Source organism: Octodon degus, unplaced genomic scaffold, assembly GCF_000260255.1.
Source record: "Octodon degus isolate 3935 unplaced genomic scaffold, OctDeg1.0 scaffold00001, whole genome shotgun sequence".
NCBI lineage: Eukaryota > Metazoa > Chordata > Mammalia > Rodentia > Octodontidae > Octodon > Octodon degus.
The window spans coordinates 1,134,895-1,156,602 of NW_004524577.1; the positions used below are offsets into that span (position 1 = coordinate 1,134,895).

The 21,708-nt window shown below is 48.2% G+C and overlaps 2 protein-coding genes across 4 annotated transcripts in view; one reads left to right on the forward strand and one right to left on the reverse strand.

The window, feature by feature from the left end:
- Cdr2 (cerebellar degeneration related protein 2) overlaps positions 1–3,888 on the reverse strand; it is a 20,183-nt gene extending 16,295 nt beyond the window's left edge. Inside the window, exon 1 of the mRNA XM_023706339.1 lies at positions 3,590–3,888. Coding sequence (XP_023562107.1) covers positions 3,590–3,668 — 79 coding nt within the window. The 5' untranslated portion in view covers positions 3,669–3,888. The remainder of the gene's footprint in view (positions 1–3,589) is intronic.
- A 261-nt stretch (positions 3,889–4,149) lies between these two features.
- The window catches only part of LOC101578815 (transmembrane protein 180), a 51,564-nt gene continuing 34,005 nt past the window's right edge, over positions 4,150–21,708 (forward strand). The window contains exons 1-4 of one of the 3 annotated variants that reach the window (XM_023713796.1): positions 4,150–4,270; positions 4,358–4,590; positions 11,612–11,789; positions 13,355–14,080. In XM_023713796.1, coding sequence (XP_023569564.1) covers positions 4,547–4,590; positions 11,612–11,789; positions 13,355–14,080 — 948 coding nt within the window. In that variant the 5' untranslated portion in view covers positions 4,150–4,270; positions 4,358–4,546. Of the gene's footprint in view, positions 4,591–11,611; positions 11,790–13,354; positions 14,081–21,708 lie in introns of all 3 variants that reach the window. The other 2 variants (XM_023713845.1, XM_004623118.3) reach the window with 2 other exon arrangements.

Sequence of the window (21,708 nt, forward strand, 5' to 3'; positions counted from 1 at the left end):
CAAGCCACACGCCCATGAGTGTGTGTTGCTGGGGATCCGACCCGGGGCCTTGTACGTGTGCCAGGCAGGAGTTCTACCACCAAGCCACACGCCCAGCGCACAGGGTCGGCTTTTACAGACTCTCCAAGCAGTGATTAGGCAGATTAGGTGCACACAACAAAGATGCACTTATCTTAAAAAATAATTTTAGGATTCAACTAAAAGTTCATTTGCTGATCCGTCCGCTCAAAGCCTGGATACTTACTCCAAGCCTGCACGGCTCACCAAATGACGATAATAGCAGCAGCCGGCCTGAGAAAAAGACCCCGGTTCTGAAGTCCTCCCGCCTCGCTCTCAGGGGCACATTTCAAAGCGAGCGCCTTCATTACCTGAACAGAAGGCTCCCGCTGCCCCAGAAAAGATCTTACCACAGAGGTTATTGTCAGTACTGCTGCCATGCCAGCTGGGCCTCTGACAAAAGATAGCTTCTTCATCGAAGCGTTTTGGGAGCAGAGGGCTTCTCTCGGCTCGGCGCCACGCGTTTTTAATAAGGTATGAACAGGACGCCAGCGTCCACTGGTTACACTTCTCTTCCAGGTTTAATTTAAACAAGATAGTTAAGTATGGCGTGGTTTCTCTTATATGAGAAACCCCAAAATAGTAAAACACAGACAGACTTTTTGGAGATAGGGAAAAGGGATGAGAGACAGGGGTATGGAGAGGAAAAGGGTTGGATATGCTCAAGCTACATATGTACAACACCCCCCAGGGAGTGCGAATGCTGTGTTGTACACACACACACACACACACACACACACACACACACACACCATCCTAGAAAATGCTGGCTAACTGTAAGGTTTCTGTTGTGTGCTTGCTCTCCAGCCCAGTCTGGCCTTGAACTCTCGATCCTCCTGTCTCTGTCACTGGAAGGCTGGGATTACAGGCTGTCCACTGAGCTCAGTTTAGCAGAGATAGGATTTTGAGAACAAGGTCTTTTAAGCAGCTACCTCCTACCAAGCCTCACTCAGTAATAGGTTGGTAAAAAGCAGATTCCTGCATGCAATAAAATCCCACAACCCTGCTTAATCAATCCAAACAGTGGGGCAGACCTGCTCTCCCACTTAGCAGTAAACATCTACGGAAGGCCTGCAATGGCCTGACACGGTGGCGGTCACACCTCAAGAGGCACCAGCTGAAGCCTGCCACAGAGAGCAGAGTCCTAGGACATTCCTGAGTAGGATCCTGTCTGCCTATCATGCGGCTGGCTTGGCAGCGCGGCCTAGCACCTGGATGGATGTGTGAATACCTGGCACGGAGCAGAAACGCACAAGTGTCGACATATGTTACAGGTTTAGTCCTAGTGTCGCTCAGAGGTGGAGTGCGTGCCCAGTACGTGCTAGGCAGGGCCTAGGATCCACCTGCAGCCCCACTCAGAACTAAGTGGGGATGTACAGTTATCATTTAGCGAAACGAGGGAAAGGAGGCCTTCTGTTTGCGATGCAGCGTTCGCGCTTCCACGGGTCACATTCCCAGGCTCTGACTGCTGGAATGGCACGTCTGTTCCTTCTCCACATTGCTGGCTATGATATACAGTATGTCAAAGTCCACTGTGCTATGCATGTAGGAGCTTTGTGAGCAGTGGAGAACAAACTCCAAATGCAAACCGGCAGTGTAGAGGTTCAGAGGTCCTTAAGATTTGTTAACGTCGGCGATCTGGTGACAATTTTGGTCAGAGGTTAAGGAGGATTAGCCATGTAACCCAACATGTTGCCCTGGCTTCTCAGCACAAGTGAAATGTCACAACAGGCTGTTCCAATAACTGTGCATGAGGGTAGAGTGCAGTGCAGATTAGAGCACTAGCTAATAGTGGAAGAGAGCCGCGATCACAAAACTGTGTGCTTCAGTTCAGTTCAAAGAACTGCAATGGGCTTCTCCTGGGACGGGCTAAGGGCTAAGTGTCATGCTAGATGTGGAAAATTAAAGTAATGAAGAGCCTACCTTCTCCACCTTAAAGAGTCCATGTACTTCTTAGATATAGGAAGGAAAAGTATCTAGCTTTAGTTGCAGAAAAGGTTTCATTTACTATAGGGAAATGTTGCAATTACACTGATTGCCTCACTGATCATGAATAAAGTTATCAAAACGAGCAGTCAATCCTTCTTTGTGGGGCAAATGAGAGAAATGATCATGGGTAGCTACTGCATGGCAACCACCAGGAGCCTCACAGCAAATGCTGCAGCGTAACCCACCGCGGATCACCTTACGCTGGCTTAGGAAATCGGCCAGCAGTGGTGGCCCTCACCCGTAATTCCAGCACTGGGGAGGCTGAGGCAGGATTACCACGAATTCAAGGCCAGCCTGGACTACAAAGTGAGTCAAGGCCAGTGGGAACTACATAGTGAGACCCCTTCACAAACAAACAAAAAAAGGTACGGGTCATTCAGGTCTACATTCTGTTTTCCTGCCAAGTTCAACAGTCGTGTGAACAAGCTCGACAACCATTTAATATTTAATTAAGTGAGGTGTTAATTTTTACTGCAAGACCTGTAGAGACAAAAGATGCTTGAAAATTTTTCTGAGTATTCTTCAGTATACTTAGTGGTTAAGAATGTTCTGTAGTTTGAAGTGCAATCCTAGCTCCTAGCATAGTGCACTAACTACTTCTACCAGTAACTATTGTTAAAGAGATTCTGCTAATGACGTCCGGTTTTATTCAGAGGATTAAAAGTGTATTTAGTGTTTAAGGGTCTGTTAGTGTCTGGCACATACCCCCCCCATGCCTGGAGGGGCCGCCCACTCCAAACTAAAGACTGCCTTAGGGTCGCACTTGACACCGTAAGCAAGCCAAGGCAAGGCCAATTTTTAACTGAAAGCGGAGTGCAAATTGAAGTGGGGCAGGTTGAAATCATTTCAGTTGCACTTAGTGAACTATATGCACAGCAATTAACCCTCCCACCGCCACAGTCTAACACCCAACTGAGAAAGCTGCAAACTAGGACGCTATGGCAGAGATGGCAGTCGACTTGGACCCTTCACTCGGAGCGCGATTTAAAACGCTTGCTCCCACACTTGGCTGCAAGCAAGACGCTTCACAGCTCGGCCTCACCTGGAAAATGGGGTGAACTGCTCTCTCGGAGCGAGGCTGCTCATAAGACCACAGCAGACGCGCAAAAGGCTCTCGACGCGGCGACTGCCACAGGGCACCACCACCGTCACCTGCGACAGCTCCCATGCGCGCTGCTGCCACAGCAGGCGCCACCAAGGCCCGTGGAGTCAAGACTGCGGGGTCGGGGCGGCTTTCTCGCCTCTGTGCCCCCGCACCGGACACGCCTGCCTTCGACGTACGCGCCACAAATTAAGTTAGTAACCGCGGAAGGCGCTGCTGGCGGCGCCCGGCGCGGGGCTGGCACTCGAGGCGCCTGGGTGACCATCAGCTGCGCGTCTGCAGGGCCGCGGCCCGCGCAGCGTCCCCCGGGCAGGAGGGCGGACCCCGCCGCCAGGTGCGGGCGGACCCGCCGGGCACTCGCACCCGGCCGGGCGAGGCGACTCCCCCGTCCCGCGGCGGCCCCCGCCCTCTCCCGCCCGGCGCCCTCGCCCTCGCCCTCACCTTGCTGCAGGTCCCGGTGGTCGTACCAGGGCTCGTCCTCCTTCATCTCAAACTCCTCCACCAGGTTTTCCGCCAGCATCTCGGCCCGCTCTCCCCGCCGCCGCCCCGCCTCGGCCGCTGCCCCGGGCAGCCCAGATCCCCGCCCGCCGCCCTCGGCCAGAGCCGCCCTCCCGGGCGGGACGCGCCGCCGCCCCGAGCGCCCGCCGCCGCCTCTCCGACTCGCCTCTTGCCACACAAGCCTCAACAACCGGGTAAGAAAGCCCAGGGCAGCCCCGAGCCGGCTCCTCTCGCCACAGCTCTGCCCAACGTGGCACTTTGGCAAAACCCTCCCCGACGGAGGACGCGATTCAAACCTTGGCGACGCCTTGACCAATCACGAGCTGGCCACTGGATGAACGGCAGCAACCTGACCCAATCACGTCTCACCAAGGGCTCGCGGCTCGCCCTGTCCCGAGGGCCGCCAACCAATAATGGCTCCAGAACAAACAAAGGAGGCGGGGAAAAGGCGAAGGGGCGCGACCGACCCCACCCCCACGCCTCCTGCGCCGTGTCTTTCCGCGAGCGCGTTCGGCGTTCCGCACCCTGGAGATGCTGGCGGTCGCCGTGGCGCAGTGCTGGGCGACCCGTTGTCAGCCGCTGCGGGCACGCGCTGTGCGGACCCGGGACCTCGGCCTCCGAGTGGTGGGCGGTGGTTGCAGGGCTAGGGGCGTCTCGCAGCGCGCTGCCCCGCCGGCCCCTCTGGTATCCTGACGCCTGTTTTTGCTCTAGGTGATGCGGGAAACCTCGGACTCGAAGTTTAGGGCCGGAGAAGGCCCTTGAGTGTGCCTGAGCTCCTTCTCCCTGGACCGCACAGCCCTCGCCCTCAAGCCGCGGAGGTTTGTGCTCCCGAAACGGTGGGCGCCGGCCCCACTGGCGAACTTGGGGGCCGAGAGAAGAGCCCCCGCCCTCACCCCCTTCATGGGCAAGAAGTCGCGGGCAGTTTTGCACACGACTTTTCAAAGGTTCGTGGCCTGGCAGATAGGCATCTGGGGGCGTGGGTTTGCACCAGGGATGCTAGGCGCGCCCAGAGACCCAGCACCCTTAAAGAGGGGACGGCGGCCTCGTCCGGACGTAGCTAATAGACGCTGATACACAAAACAAAAAAATCAGAGTTTGAAGTAGGAGTATATTATTAAAAGATTATCCCTAGAGCAGAAATTTACAGTGTCAAGTTTGGGGACAAGGAAGAGTAGTAGAGTTCGTTAAATCATCCCGTGTGGCTGCTGCGAATCCACAGGTACCCTGGGTAGATCACTTAGTAACCCCTTCCACGGAGTAGAAGAGCTGCCAGAAATGAAGTGTGAAGTACTTAAAAGTTTGCCTGAAGGGGGACTGAGTTAGGGCTAGAGTTTCATTATAAGTCACTCTATGATCTTATTTATTTTGTTACCAGAATCGAACCCAGGACCTTGTGCGTCCTTGTGCCACTGAGCTATCTCTCCAGTCCCCCGATGTTATTGTAAAACCATGACAGTGATTAAAAATAAGAATTTGTAAGGAAAGAATCAGACTTACCTTGGGCTGTCAGTATAAATGAATAAGGTGTGTAAAGTGGAGAAGGGAAGAAATTCACCCTAAATCTAAGTCTTATCCCCCCTTTCCACGCTTGACTCCAGGGTTCCCTCCCGTGTTGCAGGCTGCAGGCTCCTGCCCTTTGGAGAAACCTTGCAAAAGACAAGGAAATCTCCCCATGTGGGGTTCACTGCCAAAGATCCCCCATCCTTCAGACCTTAAGGAAGACTCCAAAGTAGAGCAGAAAGTACTGTGGACCACAGTCCGGAAACCTAAGGTTCTAGCCCCAGTTGGTACCAACAGAGAAGCCGGTAGCAGCTTTCAGGAGAGATTTCCTCTTGGGCTTCACAGACATGAGAACAAAAGAAACTGTGAGGATATATTTTTATGCTCTTTTCAAGTATAAGCCCACGTCATTATTACTGATAAAGTGTAGGTACCCTAGGGGACACTTATGGGCATCAAAATACATGTTTTTGTAGTGTTAGGGATGGAACATAGGGGTTCCAGCCCATGTACATAAAAGTAAATAATGGTAGTGGGTGAACTGTGGCGTGATGAGCACACACTGAGAAATGAGAAGACTCAGGAGTGGAGGCACACGCCTGTAATCCCAGGACTCAGGAGGCTGAGGCAGGAGGGTTGCTGTGAGTCCCAGGCCAGTCTAGGCTGCATGAGTGAGTTCACGGCCAGCCTGTACTACACAGTAAGACCCCGTTTCAAAAACAGACCCACAAACAAACATAACACTAACCTCCCCAATAAATGAGAGGGAGCCATATGGTAGAATGCCAACCAAGACGCGTAAAAGGGATTTTGATGTTAGTAAAATAGTAAACGATATGCTCCTCTCAAAAAAGCTTTTCTGTTGAATAAAGTTGCACTATCGCTTCTCGGCCTTATGGCTAAAATTAAGTATGGATAAAGGTGAACTAAAAGAATGTTACTCTTCTACCTTATGCTAGGTTAAAAAGAAGATAAAGGCCAGGCATGCACCCCAGGACTGGGAAGGCTGAGGCCAGAGGAATGCCGCGAGTTCAAGGCCAGCCTAAACCCTGTCTCAAAAACCAAACCAAAACAAGAAAGCTAGGCCCCCTGTGAAGCGTTTATTGCCCACATTAGCAGTATTCAGGTAGAGGTATTGGTGCAGAGGCAACAATAAGATAACTTGAAATTGTCTCCGTAACTACAGCTGGAACCCCTTGGAAAGGAAATACTGGGCTTGGTATTTGCCAAAGTGCTTTGTGGAGGCTGCAGGTCTCCAGAATCGTGCATCTGACCTAGTCACTGAGCCTCGAGGTTGAATGTGCTGGCTCTTTTCTCCATGACGTACACAAGTTCATGAGGAAAAAGCACTGAATATTCGTTAAAATTCACCTTAAAAAATGAGAAAGAAGAAGCCAGGTATGGTGGTACAAGCCTGCGGGCCCAGCACTGGCCAGGCTGTGACTTTAGGGCAGACCTTAATTACAGTGAGGTCCTGGCTCAGAATAATAAAAAAACCAAACTAAAAGTTAAATCTGGAGAAGTCAAGGTATTCGAAATCTGATATAGCAAGAACAAAACAGAACCCCGAAAGTTTCATGGCTACAGGACTGTGCTGATGGCTCTTGTTAAGGGTGCTGTTTTCAGAAATGTTCCCACTTGGAAAAGCTGAAGCAAAAATTGCACTGCAAAAGCAGTTTTGGCTTTGCGGGTCTCCGTTTGCGTGGAAGCAGTCGTGTAGCCTCTTTGGTGATGTCAGTATTGTCCCTTGGTTCAGCGGTAGGTTAATGAGTAATTCCCCAAGTTGATTCTAAGAGAGATTTGGGTCTTCATAGTAACAGTATTTGGCTTCTCCAGCCTCTTCATCACACCACTCTGCGGCTTTTAAAACTCTTCTGCAGAAAAGTGTTGTGATGAAAAAAGACCCAGCTTCAGAAGTCCTTTGTCCTTTGTTGTGAAGACAAAACGTGTTTTTAGTTTTAACATTTTGTTGCTAAAGTAAAACCGTGTAAGAAGAGCTTTTAGATAGCAGTAGTGGCTTTTAAAAGATTGTTAGTGCCAGGCATGGTAGCAGTCACCTGTAATCCCAACACTTGGGACTACGTGGTGACCAGCCTGAATTAGAGAGAAGACGAGAGAGAGAGAGAGAGAGAGAGAGAGAGAGAGAGAGAGAGAGAGAGAGAGAGAGATTGTTGGTGGTGATCGCCACTTTGATACTGACTGAAGTAGGGATGTACTGTGATGAAAGTAATTAAACAATATTGACAGCTCTTTGGAGAGGAAGATGTTGCTACCTTCTCAATACACGTAAAAAAATAAACTCATGCTATAGGGTTTCTCGTGTTATCAGAACCTTATGTTGGCAGGTACAGTGGTGTCTGCCTGGAGTCCTAGCTACTTGGAACGCCGAGGCAAGAAGATGATACTCCAAGGTCAGCTTGGGCAACTCAGAGAGAGTTGGTCTCCAAATTAAAAAATTTAAAAAGAGGGCCGGCCAAATAGCTCAGTGGATTAAAGCACCTGCAAACAGGCGCAGGGCCGGGGGTTCGATCCCCAGGCCTGCCATGCCAGCCCCACCCCCCAGGGCGCACTGAGATGGCGATTGAGACTGGGCGTGGTGGCATGTGCCTGTAATCCCAGCTCTTGGGAGGCTGTAAACAGGCGAATCACTATGAGTCCTATCTAATAGTGAGACCCTGAACACCCTGTAGACCCTACCGTAAGGAAAAAAAAATTAAAAAGAACTGGGGATATAGCTGAGTGGTAGAGCTGGGTAGATCCTGGGTTTGATCGTGAGAAAAATAAACACAAGATCTTTACATTCTTAGTTTCGGATAGGATGGGTGTTTGGAAAACCTTAAGGTCAAATCAGGGAGTTTATGACACTGCAAAGTTCTGAGTTTGTAAATATTTGCTTTCTGACCTATGATAGATAGATCAGAGTGACAGATTAGTTCAGAAAAGTATGGTGTGCTTGTCATTTTATGCATGCGTGAAATAAGAAAAAGAAGAGTGCCTCGATTTTGGGGGCTAGATTCGTCTTGGCTTTCGGTCCTACTGGCTTCCTTGGTTGAGGCTTTCTGTGCAATAAAGCAACCTCTAGCCTTTGTCTTCATTCTCTCTTATTTTTTTCTTTTTCTCGCTTATGCCAGAATAACTCCCTAGAGTGAGATCTTCTTCAGCAATTCCCAGCCTCTTCAAACCAGAAAATACCTTTGAAAGCTAAAAGCGTTGGCGGACCACGTGCTGCTGTAGTTCTTGCACTTTTCAAGTGTTTAAGAACTGCATAATAATGAAAAAAATTAGATTTGCATTTTGTCTTTACCGCAGAGTCTGTAAACATCTTAAGAATACAAGTATAAAGAGCTAGACGAAGTGCTCTTTTTCCTGCGCCCTTTGTAGTGCTGGGGAGTAAACCCATTTCCTTCCACTACCACCAGCTAGCAGAAAGTCTAGCTGCATGTCGGGTAGAAATCGGACGTAGGCTTACTTTTGAGCCTGCTTTCAAACTATTGTTTGCCCTGTTTTTCAGAAGCCTCTAAGGAGAAGGTCCTCCAACGGTTAGGAGTTCTTGCTCGATATATAGAAATCACAAATTGGCCAAGCGAAGCTCTTCCGTGTTAACGGCCCTGGGCTTTGCACGCCTGCGGGAGTCAACGCCTGCCAGGGCCTTTCTTGCTGTTTGCAGCCAGCAGCAGGCCTCAGAAACGCTGCCACCACTGGAGATGGTGGCTCCGAGCTGTTCTGCTGTGTTCTCGCTGCTGGCCTTGCGCTGAGTGCCTGCCCTCCTTGATGTTAGCAGCTGCAGCTGCAGCCCTGTAGGCACCAGCGGCCCTTGGGGTCACCAGCCCAGCACCTGCTACCCCAGAGAGAAATTACAAGGGGCGAGAACACGTGATCTGGAAAGGACTTTATGAGAAGTGTGCTGCACAGCATGAGGCGGGATGTGCAGGAACTGACCCAGACCCCGCTTGGGTTGCATCTCTATTCTGTGGTCGCAGACAGGAAGGGGTTCCACTCCAACTGGAAGAAGATAGAGTCATTTGTGATACCTGAAGTAGATGTCATCTGGACAGCTCACGAGGGGCCTGATATGGCTCTGGCCTGGTCACACGGCTTCTGGGGCAGCCACGGGGCAAAAGTACCTTTTTGGAAGCATCCCGTCCCTCTGCCCTGTTACACCACTGTTAGGAGGCGAGCCCTCTAAGCCGCGCTACATTCCTAGCCTGTGTAAAATAATCCTCATTTAGTCTACATCTAGTGCCTTCTGTGGATATGGAGTTAATAATTTTCTTAAAAAAATTCTGTACTCCTAGTGTAAGAACTCAAAAGGAGAAATAAAAATTGAAAGGCATAACACAATTAAAAGGAAAGTGAGAACTTAAGGATTAAACAACGAAGAGAGGGCAAGGAGCAAAGCTAGGAAACATGACAGGGGCAAAGCCATACATTTATATGCACAAGATGGGTAAGGCAGTGAGCCTGAGAGTCTTCAGCAGGCTTTTGAAACTAGCAGTTAATGGGCAGGAGCCTCACTGAAGACAGCAGCGTGTAATACTGGGGTCGTGCTTGGAATGCCTGTCCTGGTCTTCTAAATGCTTTCTGCTTGTCATGTCATACCAATTACCGTTGTACTGTCTCTCAAGTAAATGTTTGTTTAAAAAAAAGGGTAATAAATGAAAACGGAGACCAAAAAAATGTCGTAGGACTGTTCTGCTACAATGTTGTATATGGTTAGATTTCTAAATTTCCATGTAAAAATATGTAATTGATTATTCCAATTTTTAAAAAATATTTTTATTTAAAAAATTCAATTGGCCTGCTATTCATAGAATGTGATTTTTGAGTCTCTCAGGATAAGAGAAGGCGTTTGGGGCCAGTAATTTGATCATTTGGATGACATGCTCAGTCCTCCCCTCCTAGTTGGCCATTCATCCCCTGAAGTGGAGAGAATGGACTGAACTTCCCATTTCCCTCCTCTCCTGGCTCCCCACATTTAAGGGGGAGGCCCCAGGCTTACTCAGAGTAACATCTCGCAAGCTACGTGAATATTCTCTGCTTTTTACTTTAGTAAGATTGTGGAGATGTGGCCAAACCTTCCAGGAAGTCAGATAAGCTGGGATGATCGTTGCGGTCTCTTAAAAGAGACCAAGAGGAAGGTGAACCTAGGTTCACTTCCTGCTGGCCAACCTTTCCTGTTTTCTAGTGGATCAGATGGAAGGCTGAGATGGTAGCTGGATTGGAGAGGGACATCTAGGTCGGAGTGAGAATTGGAGTGCTATTTTGAGATGGCTCTTAGATGTGTCCTATGGGTCAGAGCTACAGCGTTTATCAAAAGAGCAGGAATGAACCTTTAGATGCAAGTCTGTGTTTCCGAATGCGCAACTTTCTCATAAGGGGCTTGTATCCGCTTTCTCTGTGACTAGCAAAAGCTTGTCACTGCACTGTTGTTCTTCTGTTGTACCGTCCCAAGTAGGGAGGAGAATAACACGTAAGCATACCTCCCTCACTACCAGCTAAATGTGTCCAAACTCTTGACAAATTCTACTTTATAATTTAAAAAACATAATAAGATATTAGTAAAGGGCCGGCGAGATAGCTCAGCAGACTAAAGCGTCTGCTTAGGCAAGCTCTCAAAAGCACAGGGCCTGTGGTTTGATCCCGATACCACATGGTGTGCCAGCCCCACCCCCAGGGCAGTCTGAGCTGGCCGGAGTCCAAGCATAGTGGTGCACACCTAGAATCCCAGTACTGGGGAAGCTGAAAGCAGGAGGATCACTGCGAGTCTGAGTTGCATGGTGAGACCCTGTAACAACCAAATACATTAAAAAAAAAAAAAAAAAAAAAAGATAACAGTAGAGTCAGTCCCTGTGCAAACTGGAATTCCTGGCAACATCTTAGAAAGCACTGGGTGAGTATAAGCAAGTATTCAATCTGATGATATATTCAAAGATATTGGTTTTATTCTTTTAACTAAAATGAACTAACTTTCAGCCAGGCATGGCAGTACATGCTTGTAATCTCAGCATTCAGGAGGCAGTAGCAGTACAATCGTCGTGAGTTGGAGACCAGCCCAGGCCACGAAGTGAACTCAAGGCTAGCCTGAACTGCACAGCAAGACCCTGTCTCAAAAAGGAACCACCCTAGGGCTGGGGAGATGGCTCAGTAGAATAAATGCTTCCCTGGCAAGCACAAGGGCCTGAGTTCAATCCCCAGTTCTGCAAACAACAACAACAAAAACAAACCCAAAATTAACTAATTTTCAGTGGAATATTATTTTTCCCCATAATTTTATTGAGAAATAAATAGCAATGAGACAGGCAAATCAAATTGGTAGGGCAGTTCCAGCAATTAACACATTGCATACTGCCTTCCTAGTGGTTGGTTGCTGTATTCAGTGGAATATTATCAATCATCAACTATCGTATGGAAGCAGTGGTATTGTAACTTTTTTTTTTTTTTTTTTTTTTTTTGTTATTTTTACAGAGGGAAACAGAGCTCCTCTGCATGGAAAATGACATTTTTTCCTATCAAACCCACTGCCTGGGCATACTCCATGATAACATTAGGAACTACGATGCTGCAGTCTGTCTTCAGCTTCTACTATGTGAAACTGTTTCTAGACCTGTACAACATTTCAGAAGTGGCCTTCTATCAAGCCCAGGTGAGAGAGCCCTTCGCACAGCATGACTACTTCCTCCTCATGGCTGTGTGTCATTGCCCCACCACATGGCTGATTCTTCACATAGTTGAGTTATCAAGAGACATTCTTGAGAACTGGGGATGTAGCTCAGTGCTAGGGCACCTGCCTAGCCTGCAGTGGCCCTGGGTCTGGCCCTCAGAAACAAATAATACGATTCACAAACCCATGTCCAAGTTCTCTGAAGACAGAGAAAGATGTTGTAAGGATTGCTACTTAAGTATAAAAGCTTTAGAATTTGAAGGGTAAGACTTGATCATTTTGAATATTAATTTATGTGGAATAATCAGTATTGTTATTATTTAGGTATCTGTCTGAAAAGGCCCACAGTATTGCCAATTAGACGGTCAGGATGGATTGACCTCATAGGTTTAAAGCCCTTGTGTTGGGCCGGCCAGAGAGCTCAGCAGTTTAAAGCTCCTCAAGCAGGCTCAGGGGCCAGGGGTTTGATCCCTGGGCCTGCTGTGCTGGCCCCGCCCCTGGGGCTCGCTGAGCCAGCACTTGGGATGGGTGTGGTGGCGAGTGCCTGTAATCCCAGCTCTTGGGAGGCTGTAAACAGGTGGATACTACAAGTCCAATCTAGTAGTGAGACCCTGAGCACCCTGTAGACCCTGCCCTAAAATACGGAAAAAAAAAAAGCCCTAGTACACATTTGTGACCAACAGGAACATGCGGCTAGCTACATCTTGAGTTGGTGAATCTTGTTCCTTTTACTTTTCCTCATAAAATTATTTAAACTGCGCCTTGCTGTGCACAAGCCACCGCTACAGAAGCGCGGCCCCGTGTGTCGGCTCGTGGGAAGGCACAAACGGGGTTCACTGCTTGGCCCCCAGCCTGTTGCTGGTGAGGCAAGCTGCACAGTCTGCTGGCCCTCAGCTTCTTCCTTTGTAAATTGGGAGAAGTAACAGTAGCTATTACATAGGTTTGTTTTTAGAGGTTTGATTAAATACAGTACCTAGAGCAAAATGGGTACACATTAGCGCTTGAGTAGAATTAAGTATAATTCTTATTAATATTTCAGATGGTTCTTTTTTAAAAAAATATTTTATTTATTTGTTTGGTATAGGGTCTCGCTATGCAGCTTGGATTCATAGTGATCCTCCTGTTTCATCTTCCCCAACACTAAGATTATAGGCGTGTGCCACCATACCTGGTTTTGGTGGCCAACACTGCACACCCAGAGTTCCAGGACTGGCATGGCATTCTGTACCGGGGATTGAACCCAGGTCCTTGCGCTGGCCAGGCAGGCGCTTAGACCACTAAGCTATCTTCCCAGCCCCACCTGGTTCTGAAAACAGTGAGTTTTTTTACTGATCATCTTTAGATATTTCATATAAATAAAAATAAAGGCCCATTTCATCTTATGAAGTAGTGGTTTTCAAGGCAACTACTTTTTTTTTGTAGAACCAGGGGTTGAACTCAGGTCCTTGCGCTTGCCAGGGAAGCACTTAGTCTACGGAGCCATCTCCCCAGCCCCGAGGCAACTACTATTAATCATTGAAGTAATCCTGTGTGTTTCTTCTCCCTAGATCCTTTTAGTGGTTTGGAATGTCCTTAATGACCTGACTGTGTACTTTTGTGTCGACTTCAAGGCTGATTGCAGGGTAGGTCGTTGTCTTTCCGCCCTGTTCGGATCCCTTCTGTGTGCGGCAGCCTTCCTGCTCCCGTGGTTCCCTTGGAGACACTACCAGGATGGCGACTGGCTCTGTGGACTTCACCTGATGGCGTCCCTGTGTGCTGTTGACAGCACACTCACCTACGTGCAACAGGCCCACTGTAGATTCTTTGTAGAGACTTTCAATAGACACGAAAGCAGGCTCCAACTGATGAAAATTAACCAAGTGGCATCAATGGTAGGATCTAGTGGCGTCCTTTTCTGTGGCCTCATCTCTGGTAACCTGGACGTTCTGCCCAACTTTCAGGCTGCAGCTACTGTCATTGCCTTTGTGGCGGCTGCCAGCCTTTATGCTGGCATGTACCACATGCGACAATTGGAACTTAAAAGAAGTCCCGAGGAAAGCTTTCTCTTGGAAAGTGAGCAGGATGTTGCCTGGACCTCTGTCTTCTTGCTGATGAGGCAAATCTTAACCCAGAAAAACTACTACCTTTTTTTAATCATGAATGTCTTCCAAGTTTTCCACTTGACCTTCTTCAACAACTTCATGATGATCTTTGCAGATATTCTTATTCCCAGAGATGTTCTTTCTTCTTTCACGAGAAGCATTTTGTACGGGGCAGGCTTTATTTGCTCACAGGTATGTGATAATTCACAGATTGTCCTGTGTGGATTAAATACTCAGCTCTCAGGGAATGAGGAAATTAGAAACCTGGTTATCTCAATAGCTTGAACAAATGACACACCCGTATTAAGAGGCCCAAAGAGTCAGAGCCTCAGATGTTAATTCGATTCACTAGAACCATAATAGGAGAAAAAGATGAAAGGAAGGAACCAATGAAAGCCAAACAATGCAATATTGTGAACTTTTTAAATTTTAATTTTTAATTGAATCCCCCAGGCTTTCTCATTTAAGCTTCAGCAGAACTATGAAAGCAAATAAATGGCTTCCTGTCAGCATATAGTTTTGTTTTATTCAGGTATTTAAGATTTCTGTGATAGAAGAAGAGTCACCTCATCAAGAATTCATGAGGTAACATTTCAAAACACTTGGCTGAAAGCATGAGTCTCAGAATTCCAGAGTGCTGTTAAAATTCCGTGGTCATGACTACCGCCCGGCCTTGCTGTAGCGGGCAAGTCCTCCTTCACGGGGGACGGCGTGCTGTTCGTTCGGCCATTCTCCTCTTTACCCTAAGTGTATCCGTAATGCATGGGACTCAGTCCAGCCTGTGGTAGGGGTTCCTCCCCGCTTTACAATTATATAATAAATAAAACCTACTACTTATACTCTTCAGGGAATAAGAAATGTTATTCCAGATAGATAAGAAGGTTTTACTGTTTGCCAAAAATATTTAAGCCATTTGGGGTAGAAATAGTTCTGAAGTGTTTTATATGTGAATATAACTTCTTAAGCAAAATATATCAGAAAGATAGTATTATAGCATGAGTCTGGATGTCCCCACAAGCCTTGTGCACTCACAGGTGGGGCTTTTTCAGAGGAGGCTGAATCCAGAGTGTGGGACACTGGGATGGATTCATGGTGCCATGCTAGGATCAAGGGCTCTGATGTTGAGGGCAGGCGTGCTGCCTGCCCCAAGGAGCCTGGAGAAGGGCAGAGAGAGCTGAGGTCGTCCCCCGATTGCTTGCTGCCTTCCGCCACCGTGAGCTGTTTCCCCTCTGCGATGCCTGTTTGCCCTCACAACCCTGCCTTGGAGCCAGCCAATTGTGGACTGAAACCTCTACAAACTGTGAGCTAAATAAATCCCTCCTCCCTTAACTTTGGGTGTCAGGTATTTTGTCTCAGTGGTGAGTAAAGAATTTGGTAGCAGAAAAGTGGGATTGTTGCTGTCACTGTACCTGACCAACTGATTTAGGAGCCTCCCCTTTTTGTGTATTTGGTACAGGGTCTCACTATGCAGTTTGGACTCATAGTGATCCTCCTGTTTCAGCCTCCCCAGAGCTGGGATTACAGGTGTGCGCCACCACGCTCAAACTCAGTGCCTGGCTCAGCACACCTGGAGATAGGGCCGGCACAGCATGTGTGCTGGGGATCGACCCCTCTGGTCCCTGCACTTGCCTAAGCAGGTGCTTAATCTGCTGAGCTATCTCACTGGCTCAAGTTTAGGAGACTTTGGAGCTGCTTGTGGGAGGCGGAAGTTAGGAAAGATTTGCGAATGCTGACTTAAAAAGTAGAACTGGATGGGGGCCTGCCCATTAGCTCAGTTGTTTAAGTGCCTGCTTAAACAAAGCATTCAGCCTCAGGGTGCTATGGTTTGATACCCAGATACTCAAGCCAAAGCAGACCTGAGCTGAAGGCAACCTGAGGCCACCAAAAAAAAAAAAAAAAAAAAAAAAAAAAAAAAAAGTAGATCTGGAACACCTGAGGTTGCACTCAATGGGAGATTCTGGTCAGAGCTCAGAAGACCAGAAGGCGGGATAGAAATTCTGCCAATAAAGAACAGGCTCAGGAGGTTTCTGCTGGGAAGAAGGATTGTGTTGGCTGTTGGACTCCAGACAATGTGTGGTAAGCTTTGGTGGGCAGTTTGCCTGCATTATGCTTATGTCCAGAGCCTGAGACTAAGGTCAGTGGACTAATCAATCTGGTAGAAGAAAGTTCAAGGCAGCCTAATGTTGAGGCAGTGGCATGGCTACTGTTGGGAGCTTTTAGCCAGATTTATGTTGAGAATCAAGAGCAAAGAGCCCAGAAGAATGATTTAAAACATTTTGAGTTTGTCCAGACTGGGTGCTCTGCTAAAGCTGAAGCCCACAAAGGTAGAACAGAGGAGAAATTGGTCACTGAAAAGACTCGCAGGAAGCCAAGCATTTCAGAGGAAGACAAGAGAAAAGATGGCCTGAGGATGGCACAAGAACCAGTGGGCCAAGGCTCTGCGGCCTGAGTTGCAAAGCAGAAGGACTTAGCTTGGCAGAGAGCTCTGGGGCCCTGTGTTGCTGCACATCAAGGGAATGGAGGCAGCCCAGGGGCTTGTCCCTCAGGATTTGGTTCACAGGCTCTTGACCCCTTAGACGGGAGAGGAAATCCTGGCTCCTGCTCTACCTGGAGGCGCACCTTGCAGGATCGACACACGGTGCCGGCTTTAGGCGCATGCGCAGTGTGCGAGCTGTGGGGCCAGAAAGGCTTCCACCAAGAGTTCAGCAGAAGGCCTTGGGGACCAGCCAGTGTGCCCCTGGGAGCACAGCCTGTGAAGCTATGAGTGAGAAGCCGAAGGTGCAGTGGAGAGAGACCCGAGAAATCTGGAGAAGCCAGGAATGGGGGTCATCTGACAAACACTGCAAGGAGGGAGCAGGGCCAGCCCCGGAGGGAAGGAGGGCACTACAGCTACCAGAAGCAGAGGCAGAGCCCCCCAAGCCTCTGGGGCTCACAGTCTGTCTCAGATTGCCGGGGGTGGGGCTGGAAGTAGAACTGTGGGATTTAATGTTTGCCCTGCAGGATTTTGGTCTTGCTTTGTTCCCATTTCTTGTTATCCCCTTTTGTAACTTTTGTAATGCAAATGGCTATTTTGTGCCATTGAATGTGAGAATTGTTTAACTTTCTTTTCATGTGTACAGGGGCTCAAAGCTAAGAGTTCATTTTGAATTTCAGGGAAGACTTGGAAGTTTTCATCAGTGCTGAAACTGTCAGCACTTTAGAAACTCTTGCAGCTGCCTTTTTAGTAAAGGGCTGTGCATGAGTCTGGGGTCCAGGAACAGGGTGTTACGCTTGTGTCTGCATGTTTCCTCGGAGCCTCATGTGCTCATGTGTGGAGCTTTTCCAGGGATGGCTTGCTCTAGAGTGCGTGGTACGGGGGTGGATTCACGGTGCAACGCTAGGGTCACGGCTCTAGGGTTACAGGGTGAGTGCTGCCCACCTGAAGTCGCCTGGACAAGATGCAAGGCGTAGAGAGGGCTGTGGCTGTCCCTGGTTGCTTTGCTACCTCCTGCCTGCCATGAACTGTTTCTCTTTGTGACACCTGCCCGCCACGCCACCCTGCCTTGGAACCAGCCGGTCACGGACTGAAGCCCTGGCAACCTCAGCAGCCACTCCTCCTCTGACCCTGGGTGTCGGCGACTCGGGGCAGCAGTGAGGCAAAAGCTAATGCAGACTTTGCCTTTCGGCTCAGGCCCCTCTGCGCTCTCTTCCTGCTGCAGACTACGCCAAGCACGGCGCAGATATTGCCTCATACGGTCCTTGCAGTGAACTCCCAGGGGAGAGCCTTCCCATCCCTAGAGATGAGGAGGCGGCGGCACAGCGGCCTGTGTCTTCAGGGCCGTGCAATTTAGAACACCTGTCCCTTGCAGAGAATGGTGGTGCACACGTGTAGCGCCAGCTATTTGGAGGGCAAAAGTGTGAGGACCACTTAAGCTTGCAAGTTTGAGACCAGCCTGGGCAACGCACTAGACTCCCATCTCAAGATAGAGAAAAATGTTTCTCTCAAGTGTACTATGTGCTCATCACTTAGAATATTCCAAATGGGGCCAACCAGATAGCTCAGTGGAGTGAAGCGCCTGCTTAGGCAGAGCGCAGCGGCATGTAGGGCCAGCCCTACCCCTGCAGCGTGCTGAGACAGCAATGGAGACTGGGCGTGGTGGTGCACGCCTGTAATCCCAGCGCTTGGGCGGCTGAAAACAGGAGGATCACTCTGAGTCGGACCTAGGTAGTGAGACCCTGTAGACGCTGCACTAACTATATATATATATATATATATATATATATATATATATATATTCCAAATGGAAGTTTTGGTTCATCAGTGGCCCCTGAGGTTGTGGGCGCCTGATAAAGCAGTGTGCTCCCTGCAGAGCAATCATATTTATCAGCTCTTCGCGTCTCTGTTAGTCCATTTCATGTTACTATAACAAAATACCTGGAATGATTAACTTACAAGTGGGAAAAATGCACTTAGCTCACAGAGCTGGAGCTTGCCTGGCAAGCGCAGGGTCCTCAGCTCAACTCCCGGTGCCAAGGGCAGGAAGACTGTTACCTCAGGCCTCTGCTGGGGTACCTAGTAACAGTGGTGGGGAACAGAGAGTGGAAGAAACTACTCACTTCATGGCCAGAAGGTGAAAGAGAAGGCGGAGGGCTGGAGCCCAGTAGCAGTGGCCCAGAGCCATCTATAGGGTGGCCTCCCAAAGGATGCAGGATGCGCAATCTCTCAACATTGTGGGGCCCGCCCACTAGCTCAGGTGTTTAAGTGCCTGCTTAAGGAAGCAGTGAGGCTCAAGGTGCGCTGGTCCGAACCTAGATACTTCCTCCAAACCAGAAATGCCCTGAAGGCATGTGCAGGCCTCAAAAAAAAAACAAAAAACCAAAAAACCTTCAACAATGACACCCTGGGGACCAAGACTGGACTGTTGGGGTTACTCAAGATCCAAGTTATGGGGCCCTGGGGAGATGGCTCAGTAGGACAAGTGCTTCCCTGGCAAGTGCAAGGATCTGAGTTCAATCCCTGGATCTGAAAAAAAAAAAAAAAAACAAATCCACTTACGTGTTACAGATTGCCAGCACTGCAATTAAAATCTGAATACTGAGTTTTTGGGAAAAAAAAAAGATCCAAATTATACTAGCTTTTAATGAAACAATTGAGAACAGGAAGCTGTGTGAATTCCCATCTCTGCTTAATAATATTTGCCACCAGATTCCAGGCCAGGTGGTGTCAAACCCATGGCACGGATTTATCACTGAAAGCTCCAAAAGGTTCACCTTCCCTGTTCTAGACTAGGTGCAACTTCTTACACTGAATCATGTAACTGACTATAGTTTTTCCTCTTTATCAGGTTAAAAAAAAGTTTACTAAACTTTTATATAAAAAAGAGCAGGTAGATGTTTGTTTTGTTTTGTTTTGATTTTTTTGAGACAGGGTCTTGCTATGTAGTGGGCCTCAAACTGACCATGCAGCCTAGTGTGGCCTTGAACCACCAGTGGTCCTCCTGCCTCAGCCTTCCAAGCGTGGCATTAGAGGCAGGCACCACCATTCCTGGCTTGGGGCAGACTTTTATAAACAGCTTTATTGTGCTGGGCATGGCGGCATATGCCTGTAATCCCAGCACTCAGGAGGCTGAAGCTGGAGGGTCTTTGCAAGTTTGAGACTAGCCTGGGCTGAAAGGCCAGCCTGAACTATACAGAGAGACCTTGTCTCAAAAAGACAAAAACAAAAACAAATACCTTTATTGAGATATAACCCATGGGGGCTGAGGATTTAGCTCAGTGGTAGCACGCTTGCCTAGCATGCTGGAAGGCCAGGTGTGGTCCTTGGCACCAAAATAAAAACATAAACCTCAACTAAAAAGCAACTACAACCAAAAAAAATACAAAGAAACCAAAAGAGAGGAGAGAGAGAGAGAGAGACAGAGAGACAGAGAGAGACAGAGAGAGACAGACAGAGACAGAGAGACAGACAGAGACAGAGAGATAGAGACAGAGAGACAGAGATAGAGACACAGAGACAGAGACAGAGACAGACAGAACCCACAGGACTGCATTTTCAGGCCAGAAGGCGCTGCTGTGAAAGGTAATTTACTGTTGCAAAATATCAATTTAAAATAAAGAAAATGTAGAGAACCACTGCACTGTAATTGCTTCCAACCGTCTTTGCAGCTTGGTTTTTGTCTTGCGAGGCATAGTTACAAATCTTAGAAAAATCTTGTGCATAATCATTCCTTGGAGTTAAACTCTACAGACTGACAGTATTAAATGATTTTCCTTGAGTCACAGAATATTTTGCTTTGTCGTGGAAGCTGGTGAAGTGTGCAGGTCTTTTTTCTTTGGGCTGTTCACCATCCAGGTGTTTGACTAACAGCATTACCTTCTAATTGTGAAAAAATACATTAACACATCTTATTTTTGAAAAAGACAGGTATAATCCACCATTGTGATTCATTGTTTCTCTATGTACAGCCACTTTCTCAGCACAACGATTGATTGATGGAGGGACAATGTAGGTCAGGCTGGCCTTGAACTCCCAATGTGTAGCCCAGGCTGGCCTCAATTTGGTGATCCTCCTGATTGCTAGGACTAGAGACATATGCCACCGTGCCCTCTGGGCTTTCTTTTTTTCTTTTTCTTTTTTCTTTCTTTTTTTTGCAGAACCAGGGATTGAACTCAGACCTTGCGCTTGCCAGGGAAGCTCTTATTCTACCGAGCCATCTCCCTGGCCCTTGTTTATTTATTTATTTATTTATTTATTTATTTATTTATTTTTGCGGTACCAGAGCTTGAACTCAGGACCCTGTGCTTGACAGGCAAGCACTGACTCTACTGAGCTGTCTCCCTGGCCCCTCTCTTAGCACAATGAGAAGAAAGATTCGTACTCGTATTGTTTAGACATCATGTCTACATCTTATCCTCCTCTGAATAACCACTACGAAGACAACAATACGCAATGTATTAATTATTGTAAATGTCCTACTAACCTGTTTTGAAACTGTTTCATTGCTATTTTATCTTTTTTCTCATTAAAATGAATAAAAGATTTTTAAAAATTCACTGTTTCTTTTTTAAAATTTTCTTTTTTTAAGACAAGGGATCTTGCTATGTAATTCTGGCTAGCCTTGAACTCACTATGTAGCTCAGACTAGCCTCAAATTCATGGCAATCTTCCTGCCTCAGCCTCCCAAATGCTGGTATTGCAGGCCACAATTCACTATTTAAAACATCCAATCCAGTGTATTTTAATGCGCGCAGGGAGCTGGATGGCCGCTAGTGTGTCAGGTTTGGCACGTCTCATCACCCTGAGGAGGCCAGCCGGTCTCCAGGCCCTCTCTCCTCGGCCGACAGCTGCTAAGCCACCTGCTGTCCTTGTGTGTGTGCCTTCGTTGTACTTTGTATTAGTTGAATCGCATCGGTAAATGTGATCTTCGGTGGCGCATTTTTATTCGCGGCGTGCACGAGCGCTTTATGCTGCAGCCTCAGTCTGTTCGCAGCTTCTGGTCACACAGCACCGGAGAAACCTGCAAGGAAAGGGGTTCCCAGGGGCCCTTGGCAATGGAGGGGCTGCGTCCAGCGACAGCCCTTGTGCTGTCCCGGGACAGAGCAGGGTGTCAGGGCAGAGGCAGGAAGCCTGGGCGGGGTTCATTCACCCTGTCTGTCTGTCTGTCTGTCTGTCTGTCTGTCTGTCCTTGCCTCTGTCTCTGTCTCTCTCCTGCTCTGTTTCTCTGTCTCTGCCTCTCCATCTCTCTGTCTCTTTCTCTGTCTCTCCATTACTGTCTCTCCCTGTCTCTGCCTCTCTGCCTCTCCGTCTCTGCCTCTCTGTCTCTGTCTCTCTCCTGCTCTGT